The 14527-nt window shown below is 45.1% G+C and overlaps 1 protein-coding gene across 3 annotated transcripts in view; it reads right to left on the bottom strand.

The window, feature by feature from the left end:
• The window catches only part of ANO4 (anoctamin 4), a 167258-nt gene that overhangs the window by 20596 nt on the left and 132135 nt on the right, over positions 1-14527 (bottom strand). For all 3 annotated transcript variants that reach the window (XM_078601491.1, XM_078601493.1, XM_078601492.1), the window contains 4 exons: positions 13954-14044; positions 12657-12717; positions 2472-2554; positions 1132-1272 (listed from right to left, as the gene is read on the bottom strand). In XM_078601491.1, coding sequence (XP_078457617.1) covers positions 1132-1272; positions 2472-2554; positions 12657-12717; positions 13954-14044 — 376 coding nt within the window. The remainder of the gene's footprint in view (positions 1-1131; positions 1273-2471; positions 2555-12656; positions 12718-13953; positions 14045-14527) is intronic.

Genomic DNA, 14527 nt, shown 5'->3' on the forward strand with positions numbered 1-14527 from the left:
ACGGGTAGGGAACGGGTACCTGTACCCGGCCGGGTACCCGTACCCGGCCGGGTACCCGTACCCCGCCGGGTACGGGTAGCCATTTGCAACCCTGGTGCGGCCGGGTACGGGTACTGGTAAGGAATCAAAACCCGTTTGCGACCTCTGCGGTGAAGGGCCGAGTTCACCCTGGCTGGGATGTAAACTCACGGGCCTGTTGCTTTGAGCTGCTGAGCTCAACCGAACACCTCGCAAGTGAAGGTGGCAAGAGGCAGGCCTGCGAGGTCATCGCCTTTGAATTGTGAGGAGGGTGAATTCTCCAAAATGTGTTTCGTTTGATGTCCTTCCACCCCGCACCTACGATTAACACGGTTGGCTACATATGGTGCGAAGTTCAACATAGACACATACACAGATTTATCCACGGTTATCCCCAGAATCTAGAACTGCCTTCACTCGGACATCAATGCCTTTGACTCCCTGTCAATGTTCAAGTCCGGCCTCAAGAACTTCCTCTTCTCCTCTGCCAATAGCAACTGACTTTCCCTGCGATCTTCAAAATACATATGCTCACTGTTTCTGTATACGGTTCTTCTGAAGTGCACATGTGCCTTCAGAACATAGTTTTGAAGCACCACGTACTGCCTGCTATGACATGCGGTTCACAAACACGTATACATTTTTACAAAAATTTAAAACTGCGTGAATAAAGCATGCAAAACAAATGCATGCAAGAAACAGAGAGGGAACACATTGATTTGAGAACATTCACAAGTTAGTACAATAATTCAGACTGTTAGTCAAAGTAGGGCTTGGGCAGGACACGACGCTAAAAGGGATCACGTGCGTATGTATGTTGAACTTCGTTCGCGCCGCACGTCACCAACCGTGTTAATCGGATGTGCCGTTGGTCAAGAATAATGATGGGAGTGGCGGCCAAGGAATGGGATGAAACCCAGAGGCCATCCACCGAGTGGGTGGAGCGACGAAATTAGCTCGCGTGCAGGTGCGAGGCGCAATACTACATCGCAAGATCATGAACGATGGCGTCAGCTTGGGGGGGAGGGAGGGGGAGGCCTTCATCCAGAAGTGGATTGATATTGGCTGATGACGACGTCGATGATGCTCAATCCACATTGTATTATATCGTACCATGAGGAAGATGCCAGAGGCAGAAACCACCAGTCTGCTGCACTTGTCGTGAAAGGACTGGTATGGCTCCGGCTTCCCCGAGATGGCGTTGAGACGTTCCTTCTGTGAGTACTTAGCCTCGAACTGTGGCCGGATCTCCTCCTACATGCACGCAGTGCCAAACAAGAAGACAAAAAACGACCACACCCAGGCAGCGAGCTCAAAGACTCGGGGCAGCAGACGTGAACTCCGGCGTTGTCACTGAACAACAACACGCGGCACAACCCTAAAAAACACATCGGAGAGAGCGGAACAGCACAGCCGCAAAAGCCTACGCCGTCGTAAACTCCCGCATTGTGTCTTTTCGCCCCATGACCTAGGCCACCCAATATGAAACCCCAGGGAACAACTTTCCACACTGGCTGTGTCACTTCCGTCTCTAGATAGGTTGATGAAAGGTAAAGTTTGCAGCCCTGAAATAGCTTTCTCTTGACACTTTTGGCAGAAGGGCCTCCGCCACATTGAGCTCCCAAGAGACCCTCTGTAGGGCATTGTCGGCCTACTTATCCGTAACGCTGATACGCGTGTATGTGTGCGTGTTTGTCTTTGTATTCTGTGAAAGGGTCCACTTCCTGCGCTCAGTGTTGTATCAGGAAGCCGGTCCCTAAGTCATAGCATTTATCGTTGGGAAATAATAACAACAAACTGGGCCATGAACGATAGTGGCAGGACAAGTGTTCCATCGTGTAACGTATTTTGGAAAGTGACTATGAATAGAAAGTCCGGCGTATCGCCCACGCTGCAGTGAAGCCTAATCGATATCACGTAAATAAGGCTTGGCCACGATTCCCACCGAGGTCATCGTTCTACTTGGATGCATGCATTGATCTACGTTGTTTGCACTGCGCCTGTGCTGTAACCGTAGCACGTGCCCGTCTGTTCGGAGCATCACAAGACACATCTGGCTCTCGGCGTACGAGCGTGATTTTGGAAGCTTCCAATAAACAACCACTTTATTCTTAGCAGCTTACAAGAAGAAAAAAAAGGGCTTAGACAGTGGCATCTGTGTGCAATGTACGCCGTTGCTTGATGTTCGTTGCCGTTCCTATACACGGCGGTAAAGGTGCGGCCCTGCAATTTTCTTGCTCACGCCACTGCTGGCGGAAGGGCCTCGACGAGAGAGAGCTCTAGGGAGCCACACTCTGGAGGATAGTTTGGCCTGCTCTTCCATAGCAGCGAGTAATGCCTATAGTTCCATTTATCCCTGTCTTTAGATGTGCATATGGGGGGGGGGCACGCTTGGTGACAGGAGGGGGGGCACGCTTGGTGACAGGAGGTGCGACCGCGTGTCCGTGTGTTACCTCCTCTTCCTCCCAATCCAGGAGATCCCACTCGTACGCAAGCTCCGATTTCCGCCTCTTCCAGAACTCGAGGAAAACGGTGGCTTCAGGGGCAGAGGAAATGTTCACCCATCAACACATGCTCATCACCGTTGTCGTCGTCATCATCATCATCAAAAATAGTCGTCGGCGTTAAAAGTAATGACATGATCGCGACCGTCATGGCTCTTTGCTCAAGACACGTGATATCGCAGTAACCGAGTATTATTCTTCGCACATAAAAACGAGAGCGAGCAAACAGACGCACCGACGAGTTTCTGGCCAAGAATAAATTTGCAGACAACGCGCTAAAATAACTGTATTTGTTCATCTCATGTCAGAGATGGGCTGGAACGGCATGTGCCTGACGCGATCATATTTATTCTGACGTGCGACAAGAGGGTTCGTTTACAACACACATCGGTGCCTCCCTCTACGCAGGCGTTGTGGCTTATTTTCTCTCTTCGACAACACGGACACGTTCCCATGTGGGCACCTCTCCCTGGATGAACACTTGGCATTGAACAATTGATGCTCTGGAAGATCGAGTTGTTGGTAGACAGCGAGTTAAAAGTCGGCTTAATTTCAGCCGGAGTCTGTCCGGGATGGAGCTGCAGAAAATATTTAACTCTCTGCTGCTGCTGCCTATGACACTATTTTTTTGCATCGTGGTCTGCTTCTGAAAGTTGCCCAAAATCATCAGATGCCATCATACTGTACACCTAATCGACGCGATGCGCAGAAACCGCAATGTCGCTGTAGACATACAACCCACACGATGGGACCTTCCAGTAAACCACCGTAGCGTGTGCTCCTTCAACGGAGGACCAGCAAAACCACACGAACTATCTCCTGAAGCCCCCTCGTGGCGAGCAGACCTCCACATTGGCACTTTGCTCCTGAGCATATTGCCATTACGCAAGAATAGAATAGAAACTGAGAGGCGTGGTGAAGTATGGTGAAAACATTCCCCCATAACTGACACGGTACGAGGAGGCCTTCATCCAGTCGAAGATTGACACAGAGCTGTATATTATTACTTTAATTATCTTTGATTACATTATATATTAAAAGTCACGTGAATGCCAGCCAGGTATACATACCAAGTGACACTTGCACGTAATCATACTCCTACTAATTGCACCATATATTTTACATAGGAATGCCTAAATTAATCTCAGGGCTATTTTCCAAGAGGTTCCACTTTCTGTTGAATGGTTTAAAACAGTTCGTGTCTTCCCTTCTGCCATCAATGCCACTAACTCGTGCTCCCTCCGAGCACTCTGTCCTCCTTTTGCGTTTGAACAAGTAAATTGTTGATGTTGCTGCTGATGCTGCGAGTCAAGTTGTGTTAAGCAAACTTCAAGCGCCACCTCAGAGCTTTTGTTTAATGCACTTCGGCCGGTAAAGGACTGTTACTTTATTTTAGCTGTTTGTAGATGGCAGGTCAAAACCGAAGTGCCCGCCGCATCTAACAAGCAACGGGGGTCGGAGCTCCTCCGTCGGCGGCCCTGAACGTGTGATGCTAATTCCACATTCCCATGACACGGGCCATTCCATCGATAGAATGCGTTAAAGGCTACAATTAACATACCCTGCAAAGTATATGCAGCGCCGCCTCTTTTAGACACGTCAGGTTTCTTCCATTGCTTTAATTCGCTATTATCATTAATGAAACCCACTAAGGTGCACGCTGAGTGCGTGCTACTTTGAGCCAGGACCAAAGTGGAATGCATGAGCAAATGACTCTTACACATTTCTGAATATCAGCTTCATTGGCAGTCAAACAAGAGTCAAACAAGACGGGAACGGTTTTGACCCCGGGGGTCAGCAACCTGCGGCTCCGGAACTGCATGCGGCTCCTTAAGGCCTGCAGTGTGGCTCCGGAAATTCGAAAACAAATATTTGTGTTATTGGGGTTGCCAACCCCTGACCATGGGAGTCCAGTTCACCATGGGAGTCCAGTTCACCATGGAAGTCCAGTTTACCATGGGAGGCCAGTTGACCATGGGAGTCCAGTTTACCATGGAAATCCAGTTTACCATGGGAGACCAGTTTACCATGGGAGTCCAGTTTACCATGTGAGTCCAGTTTACCATGGGAGTCCAGTTTAACATGGAAATCCAGTTTACCATGAGAGGCCAGTTCACCATGGAAGTCCAGTTTACCATGGAAGTCCAGTTTACCATGGAAGTCCAGTTCACCATGTGATTAAGGACCGTCTCGTATTCACATTGCATTAGGGCTCTTGAAACATATTTTTTTGGCCGAATAAAAAAAATGGCCAATCTTGTTTTGGTTGCCGACCGCTGGCTTAGGCGTTACGACACAGCTGCGCGGCTCACAGATTATAGCTCGGGCTAAGAAATATGACAGAAACAACAAAAAAACCCCGAATCTACGGTGTGCGCATTTCTAAAAAAAACAGACAGCGGGGTAAATTACGGGCGAGCGCCGTTGAATATGCAACTGCTGTGCCACAGCAGGCGCTAATGAGTGGGGGTGGCGCGCAGGGCACATGGGCTGGGAGAGAGCGAGCTTCGTCTGCAGGGAGTGGCTTTCAGCTGGGGTGGGGCCACGGGCGAGCTGATAATATGAGCGGCGGGGACATCTGCCCCCCCCTGTTGGAGCTCTTTACACGTAGACAGAGGCTCGTTTATTCACCGCGTCGACCGAGCCAGGTAAGCCCGAGTTTTAATGGCATAGAAAATAAGTAAGTAAATATATTTAATAAACAAACCCACCTTCTAGACGTTGCAGTGTTTGCCGAGTTAGTTATTATGGGCGCTGCATACGATATCCTGCAACTGATGTAATGCCAGTTGAGAACAGCAAATATTTTAATAATCGCAGCATTATCTTTATATGCAAGATTAAGATGGTAATTTCAATGGTAGTGAATGTATGTATGCTCTGTCTGCTGGCTATATCCAGAAAGTAACTTTTGTGCATGCTGGTTTTATTAACCAAGATACATTTAATGTTACAACATTAAAAAATAACGTTTCAATTTAAGACGATGTGTTTTATGTGAAATTGTTTCGTGAATTAAATTGCAAGGAATGCAATCAGAAATTACCTTTATGCACTGATGCTCAATTTACAATGTGAAAACATTGCATGAGTGGTGGTCAAAATGTGTTGTGATTGAAAGACGTTAGAGAAATGTTTCACTACTCTCATGTTGGATTTATTACGGTATCTGTGCAAGACCAAAATAATAAAAGGGCATTAATGTCAGTAGTTACCATACTGAAAAACAAGGTTAGAGCACATGATAACCTGTGAGTGTGTTTATTATCCTCTTGTTCATATATTCCCATGGCACACATTAACCACGTAAAATATAACGTGACAATGTAAGGGTGATTAACGGAGAATATGGTTTAATCATTTCTACAGCTTTTGCACAAAATGTAATTGGCTGCGTATCTGTTTTAACCGCCAAACATTTAATGTGGCACCTTCTGCGGTTTCCATCGTACCCTGTTTGTGTTTACGGCTGCCGTGGCAGTTTAATTTGCGTTACCTAAGCAATGATCACAGTGTACCATTAGCGCGTAAACAAATATATGCGCACACTACCATTTTCTTGCATTACGTGGTTTCGCTTGAATAGCAGCAGCAGCATATAATTTAACGGAATAAAAAAAAGTTTTTTTTCTGTGAGAATTGTTCACGGTTCCACTGGTTCATAATACGAGGCTGGTACTCGGTAGAAAAAAAATAATGAACGCGACGTCATTAGAGAGGAGCCTGGGGGAAGCACGAACAGGATGAGGTTATTAGTGGGTGAGCAGTTGCCATGGAAGGAACAGAGAATTCGACAACTCCACTGCATCGTATCATGAACAGGTACTACAAAATAAATAAACATCATTACAGAGAATTACAGGGGGGTGGAGGCAAACTGTAGTGGTTAGCAGTTGCCATGGTCGGCGCAGTTACGGAGAGAGCTGGTCATTGGTTGTCCTGGCCTGTAGTGAAGCTAATGCTCACCCTGGGGACTACTGATGCAACAGATAAGCACTCTCACAAGGCTTCCACTTGCATCCGGTGTTGGGGGAAGAGAGGGAAAAAAACACGGATTTCTCTGTGCCCACGTAGTCCACACGCACTGTGCTGCAACAAAGCCCCCCTCAGTGCAGAAGTCCCTGTTGGCTGGCCCGACCAACGAGTCATTTTACACATGTCCACACAGTGGCCATTTCAACACAGCTTCTAACAGAGTGGCCAGGCAGCCCAGGTAAATGATCCGCGTGATAGGGCAAAAGGCAGAACTTCTGTCAAATCCTGGGTTCAAGTCCACACCGTGTAGCATGGTCAAACGTTGGCGTAGATGATTGTACAAAATGACCCAACAAAAAAAAACTTTTACACTATATTCAGTCTTATTCATCTTTTAGGGTACACAAGTAACTTGCAGGGAATGAGTGAAACGCTTGCTTTTGCAGATGAGCAGCAATTTACAATATGTTGTTTTTCCTGTTTTTAGGATTCGATAAAGGTCCGTCCATATATCCTCTTCTGTGGACATATATAAATTGCCAAACATCTACGATGGCTCCGGAAAGAGCCTTCGTCACGTTCCTCGCGGTGCTGTTGACTGCGGAATCAGGAAAATGCCAGTCGTCCTCCGTGACCCCCTTGCCAAACAGCACGGCCAACGCCACAGCGCTCAGCAACGTTACCGCCGCACCTTCGACGCAGACCTCCAACACCTCCGTGACCTCTCCTGCGTTCGGCACCGCCCCCAATGGCAGTGTGAACGCCACCATCGCGGCGGGCACGGTGGGCACAGCTGTCACGGCGGGGACCAACCAGAGCAGAGCTACTACTCTGCCCTCAAAGTCGACGCCGCTCAGCGCGCCAACTCTACAGCCCAATCTGAGCGGCTCAAACAGCACCGTGGCCTCGGGCGCGCCACCAAATGGCACGAATTCCTACGGCACGATACCCACCGCCTCTCCGCTGCCCTCCGGCCCCAAGCCAAGCCCGTCGACGACGACGGTGGCGGCACAGGGCAGCGTGTCCACGGCTCGCTCCGCACTGCCAAACTCTCCTAGTAGGTGCCCCTTTCATCAACTCGTTTGCAGATTGTTGCTTTCGCCTTACTTCTACCAGTTCACATCGGTGAACAAAGCAGAATTGGTGTGTTTCGATTTAAAGCTTTCGTGACTGCAGGGATTCATCTTCTTGGTTCTTTCGGTAAAGTCACGTGGAAGGGAAATAATAAAATAATAAAAATAAAACATAATAAAATAATTCTCACGACGTTTCGGCCACAACGGACGGCTGCTTGCGTTGTGGCTGAAACGTGCGTTGTTGTGGCCGAAACGTCGTGAGAATTGTATTTTATTATGTTTTATTTTTATTATTTTATTATTTCCCTTCTACGTGACTTTACCGAAAGAACCAAGAAGAGAATTGGTGTGGTTTGCAAGAAGCCATACCGCAAGGGGGTGCATATCTAATAGAGTAAAGGTGCAGCAATTACTTGGTCATGCCACCTGTGGTGGAAGGGCCTCCACTAGAGAAAGCTTTAGAGAGACCCTCTGTAGTGTATATTTTACCACCTCTTCCATGCTGGCCAAAGGTCTTGGAAGAGGTGGGAGGACCCAAACTTTACCCCATCACATGCTATATAATGAACTATCCCAGATCTAATATGTATTATTAATTGTAATTGAGTGGCGTGTGCATTCTTATGATGTTGTAGTAGGGTGAGAAAGTTGAAAAGGCACAGATATAGTCGAGTCAATGCTATTAATTAGAAAAAAAAAATCTGAAAATAATAGTTTTTCATTTTGAGCCACAAAAAAAACGAGTTTCACCTTCAAGTTATATATTTCTCTATCTCGTGAAGGATTTTCAAAATTATATCTGCCCCATCATCACCCAACCAAGTAATTTTCCTCCCACAAAGTGCTGAAGCTGATAAGAGAGTGTGCAACACCCGCTGATGGTTACGAGGCATTGAATATAAATAGTCACTGCAGCATTTGGATCTGTCAAAATGTTTCATTGCTGAGTGTTAATGTTTTGTAGAACAATACCTAAAAAGAGTTCTCGATTAAGTGCATCGCTGCAGCCTCATTTTCTCATTTTTATTTCATGGATCTGCTTTTATACATACATTGAGCGCACGTATAAAAAAAGCCATGACAATTCAAACAAAATCGAATTCTACCAATACCGAGAATTCAGGCCCAAACCATAATGTTCCATGATAATTGTGTGCACTTATCTTAATCCAAATGCTATACATTAAAAAAAAACTACCGGGACAGGCAATTTTGCAAATAAACAAATCCCATATGAAGCTGGATAACCCTGCAAACAAGTCCCTGTCGCTCAGCAAGCCTAACCAGTGCGTGTACCCACTTTAATAAAAAAATATATATTTTCATGGTTCTATATATTTTTTTTCTATTTTCATCTTCATAAACTCAAAAAGATTGAATATTGCTTTGAACTTTTAAGCCTAAATGCAATCTAAATAGACATCTGTAGTAAACCACAGCATTTTGTGAATTTGCCTTCATTGTTCAGGGAGGAAGGCCATAAAATATGGCTTCACAAACTCTGTAAGACCATGGCTTCGCAGTGACCAAAAAGCCTCCAGCCATTTCGGTTTTCTTTTCCCCATTCATCTGACTCCTAGCAACTCCACGTTGCCAGGACGCGTTCTGGCTGGTTTCCATGGGAGTGCCGTGATATCTTTGGACGTAATTCCCATGACGTGCAATTACTCAAACACGTAACAGGCCATGTTCTACTGCTCCAGCAAACATAACACACACCGCGCGCAAGCAAGTGGCTCGTAAAACATCCCGCAGCAGCCAAAACGCCGCCTATACCAAATGAAATGTTCTAGCCAATTCGTGTCATGTTAATATTCTTTACTTCCAGTCTCACAGAGCACGTGTAGTAGCACAGCTGCCTAGAGGAACTATGCACAACATTGCACGTGAACTCGGCTAATTAAAATTTTCATAATTTGCAGTCCATTATCCACCCACTGTTCAATGAATCCTACTTATGCTGTTACAGTCGTGGAGGCTGTTTGAGGTTGTGGAAGGGGAAAGTTTGGGGTGTCAGGATTAGTTCAGATATCACTCGCCAATTATCGTAGCCATGGCCTGTAATACAAATCAGGGTCAATTGATGTAATCATGCAGTGAGATAAATACCGTGCCACTGCACTAAGCCCTAATGGAATAACTGATCCTTGATTGAATTGACGGGTTTTTTTCTTCTTCATATTATCTCCAAAAATTTTTTTCACATCCATCTCGTTTCAGCCTAATGGCACAGGGCAAAACTAAAAAAAAAATGCGCAAATATATTGTACAATACGAAAATAAATTGTGTATGTCCAATGCCTTCGTTGTAATACGAGCACTGTGTTTTGCAGCATCGGATTATAAGAAGACCATCTGGCCAGTCGTGGCAGCAATTTTGAGCATCTTTGCTTTTTTTATCCTGCTGCTCGTTGCCATCTACTGCCTGTGCTGCAAGGACATCAAGACAGTGCAGTTTGACCACCAGCGTCTGTACGATGAATCGGGGGAAGTAGGTAAGCCTGAGGCTCACTCGTGCCAAACGTGCTTCTTTAAAGTAGAAAAAAAGATCGAGGTGAACTGACAATAACGAAGATGACCTCGTTCCACTGCGTAGGTTTTTTGCGGTAGTGCAGTGTTGTGCCGTGTGTTGTGCGGCACGATGTCTCATGTTTGCGCTCCACATGCTGGGAGATTCTCTTCATTTTCTAAGCCCCTGGCACGTGGAGTAAAAGGTTGGACATGATGCAGAACAACGTGCCCATAACTGGAAAATGCATCGGAGAGCTGATGATGATGATATTGTAAAGTTATATTTTCAATATAAAGACCAGGTGCTTTTTCTGCAGCAGTGCTGAACTAACATAATACCAAGGTATCGAAGTCTGTCTCTCTCTTGGAGCCTCGCAATTAGCACTGTAACCTATAGATTCTGAACGAGCATCATACAACACCACCCATCTAAGAGTAATTTCCACACAAAAAATCCCAATGATGCAGGATCCTCTTGGAAAATATTAATATAGAATGTCACCAACAATAATAATACTATTCCAAGTTGGTCAATATACTGCAAGTTGAGGTCGTCCCCATGTCGTATCAGTCATTGAGGTTGGTTGACCATACATCACCACTCTGGTCAGTATGGGTTGTTTAACCAGGGGATGTGAGGGTTTGGCATGGAAAACATCGTAAAAAAATTATGGTTATAAATTACATCTATTTTTTTTTATGCTGACTTAAATAGGATACGGATCGTGACCTTCTTTCATGTGTTAATGATTGTTCTTGATTAATTCTACAGCTGCCTCTCTTGGCACCCCATTCGATATTGCCTGTGGTCACAAGTTTTGTCCTAAATATCCGCACACGTTTCCACGTACAAGCAGTCCCAATAAGCATCTCTTAGGAACATATCTGCTCAAAGTGAAGTTAATCATGCCGCTTTCCCCATGGTCTGGAATTCCCTCCCCCATTATTTCCCCCCCATCCATCAGTACTGCCGGCTCCCTGCCTCTCTTCGAAGTTAAGCTACAGGAACCTCCTTTTCTCCTCTAGCTATGCCTCTCTGTGCCTCGTCGACGAAGTGATTTCAATATCACATTTTATTTTAAATAAAAGCGCATCCCTTCCATCCCTGTGATGCTCGTGTCCCACTATTTCCTACGGCGTCTTGACATGCAGCTGCAGTCAGACGGTACACAAATCAAAAATGTAATTGTAAAAACCTGAACAGCTTATAATGATTGCCCTTTATCTCACCAATTCCATGTTATTCGTTTTTTAACCGTAACAGTTTTTCGGCTGGACGACTTCAACGAGCACCGGAACCCAAGGTTTTACGACTTCTCTCCGACCGCCTACTCCCACAATACGACACCATCCTACGGGAGCAACCTGCAGCCGCCGCCCGGCAGCGTGTCCACGTGAATTCACGAAAAACCAGGCCCGGTCTCGTCAGAAGAAGGGATCAGGTTGCCACAGATGGACTCGCAACAGCAGAGAATGAGATGTTTAACATGCTTTACCCCCGACTTTATCTCGCATTAAATATTGGGTTATTTATTCACGTGTTTATCCATGTGAGAGGTAATGGTGCCACCCGACAGTTGCTTGCTCGCTCGTGCCACTGCTGATGGAAGGGCCTTCCCTCGAGGGAATTCTAGAGAGGCCTTCAAGAGCTTCCCTCTGCTGTGGTCTCGTGGTTAGGACTATGGACTCGCAATCCAGAGGTCGCCAGTTCGATTCGATCACCCCGGTGTGGCAGTTAAAACAATTCACGCGTTTACTAAATCCTCTTTCCACTCAGCGGTAAATATGGGTATAACGCAGTAGTCGGCAGGTCACGTGTGATGGTGTAAAGTGTGGGAATACTCTCATTTGTCCAAGACATCAGGCCAGTGTAGAAGAGTAGGTCAAATGCCCTATAAAGGGATTCTCTAAAGCGCCATTTAGTGAAGGCCTTTCTGACAGCGATAGTACAGGCAAATAATTGCAGGGCTGTACTTAAAACTTTTAATGTTTACCTGATGAATGTACTTATTTTTTCTCATGCCCCTTATTTTATTTTGTTCATCAAAGGGCCTGTGGATGCGTACCATGAGCCCAATAACAAGACGGGAATGAGCCGACCACAGGCGCATGTCAGAGTAGATTTGTAAGGCTGGTAAAGGACTCGATGAATTATTTCTTTGCACCTAACTCAAGCTCAGCACAGTTGTAAATATGATGCGCACGAATGGACAATGATAATGCGGCGTGAATTATTTTCACGATTAAAGACAAAAACATTGAAAAAAGAAATATTCATGTTTCGAACCCGTTATATTTAGTTCTGTAGTTGCGGCAAAGTCATTGAAAAGGCAATGTACATTTTTAAATGACCACTTTGCCACCTGAATAAATTGTTCACTGGTTTTATACTTGTTGCATGGCTTTAAACCCGCACATACGAATAGCGCTAAGACAATCATTATTAGAGGAAGATTATTCAAGTTGCTACTTTAAAAAACTGTACTGATTTCATGTAAAATGTGTGATTATCTTGAAAATGTATTGTATATGCTCAACGTTAAGAGATGCAATGCAAAGTTGTACAACTTACCCCAGATTGCCATGAAAATGGCAAAGAACACTGTTGCTGCATTGTCAAAGAGATTTGTTACCTGCAACAAATTTGTGAAATAAAAGGGTATTCGGAAATTACATTTCATTGCATAAAACATCTAGTTACATGACGTGACTTTCTGTTGGTATCAATCATGAATAAAAACAAAAATAACTACATTCATGCTCATTCTTTTTCCACTTCATCACTGAAAAAAATGTTTTTAAAAATAAATCCTGATCATCCCATCAGCCAAAGGAGACGTGAATATAGCAAACGCGGCAGGTGAAAGATGACCACTGTGCATGACCCAGCTTGGGTTGTAACTCGGAAGGAAACGATGAGGATCATCGATTGGAAAACAAGACCATGCTTTTTACTGCCATGACCAAGGGGTCAAGGACTGGTTGTTCGCAGCACGGAGAACATCATCATGTTAACCATTGAAAACACCGAGAAAACAAATATTCAATCTCCCTTGGCTGCATTTTAAACATAATTTAAAGTGACTTGTAGAACCAGACGAAGCACCTGATTGTTGACAATTTATAAAGTTATAAATGAATTGTGTGGACAATGCTCACATGTTATTAAGCTGTAATGGTAGTGTCACTGCTGTGCAAAATCCCTCGATCTTCACAAGTGTGTGCTACAGGGCACTTAACCAAACAAAGGGTAGACACGTTGTCAATTTAACATCGTATGAGAACAAAGACACCTCTCCATGACAATGCTTCCAGAAGGTATTGCAATGGGAACCTGTTGGATTGTCAAGCCTTGAAGTCAATGCACATCCAAGTTCCAACATCTGGGTAAATATGTATGTTGCGTGTTCTCAGAACAAATTGATTTTGCGCTGTTATGGGTAATAACAAATATATGCAGAATGGAGTATGTTGAACTTCTTCTGCACCGTACGTAGCCAACCACGCTAATTGAAAGAGTTCCCTACCTCCACATCGAAATACAATGTGTGGAAGCCATCAGACTATTGGCTTTCCAGATCAAATTACCCAGCAGTATTTGTCCTGTATCTCCATATAGGAATAAATATTTGTTTTATAAGACTGACCCTGCTAATGAGATCTAGGTTTAAATCGGCTCAGAGTTTGCTTGCTTGCTTAAACAAATGCTGCTGGAGAAATATTGGTCGAGAAATCCAATAGGTCGATGGAACAAATTATATTTTGTTTATAGGCAAAACTCCAAAACTCCATTCTGCGTAATATGTTTTTAGCATTGCTCAATGAATGGCATCGCAATGAGAATTAAAATAAAAACCTCTGCGAGTTACCTTGGCATAGAGGCAGCTGTCGGACAGCTTCCAGAAGTCACACTTCTCGCACATCGGACACATTTCTATGTTGGCGCTGCAGACTTCCTTGCTACACACGCAGAGAAGGAGCTTAGTGTGGGAGAGAGCAAAAACGCAGCTCCCCGTGACAGGTGAATGTCACAGGCCGGTTCAGCTGAACGTTTCCAGCGAAATCACAGAGCATAGTGTGACCTTTCAACAATAAAGCAAATCAAAAATAAAAAAAATCATATACAAAATAAGAAAAATGCAGTTGGAAAATAAATGGTTGAAAAAGGTTCCGCCTGCAATTGCTTCCTCACGCCACAGCTGGAAGAAAGATCTTTACTAGAGGCAGCTCTAGAGAGGAGGCGTCTATATGGGTGCCATGGCCGCGAGATGTTACCTACCTCGACTGGTATGCAGGACGCCGTGGGTTCGATCCCGACCTTGACATTTGGAGTTTGCATGTTCTCTCCGTGTTAGTGTGGATTTCCCTCCGGGTCCTCCGGTTATTCCCACCACATTTATAAACTTGCGTTTAGAGTATTTGGCTGCTTCGAATGTCCACATG

Source organism: Lampetra planeri, chromosome 16 (assembly GCF_965212315.1).
Source record: "Lampetra planeri chromosome 16, kcLamPlan1.2.h2, whole genome shotgun sequence".
Classification (NCBI taxonomy): Eukaryota; Metazoa; Chordata; class Hyperoartia; order Petromyzontiformes; family Petromyzontidae; genus Lampetra; species Lampetra planeri.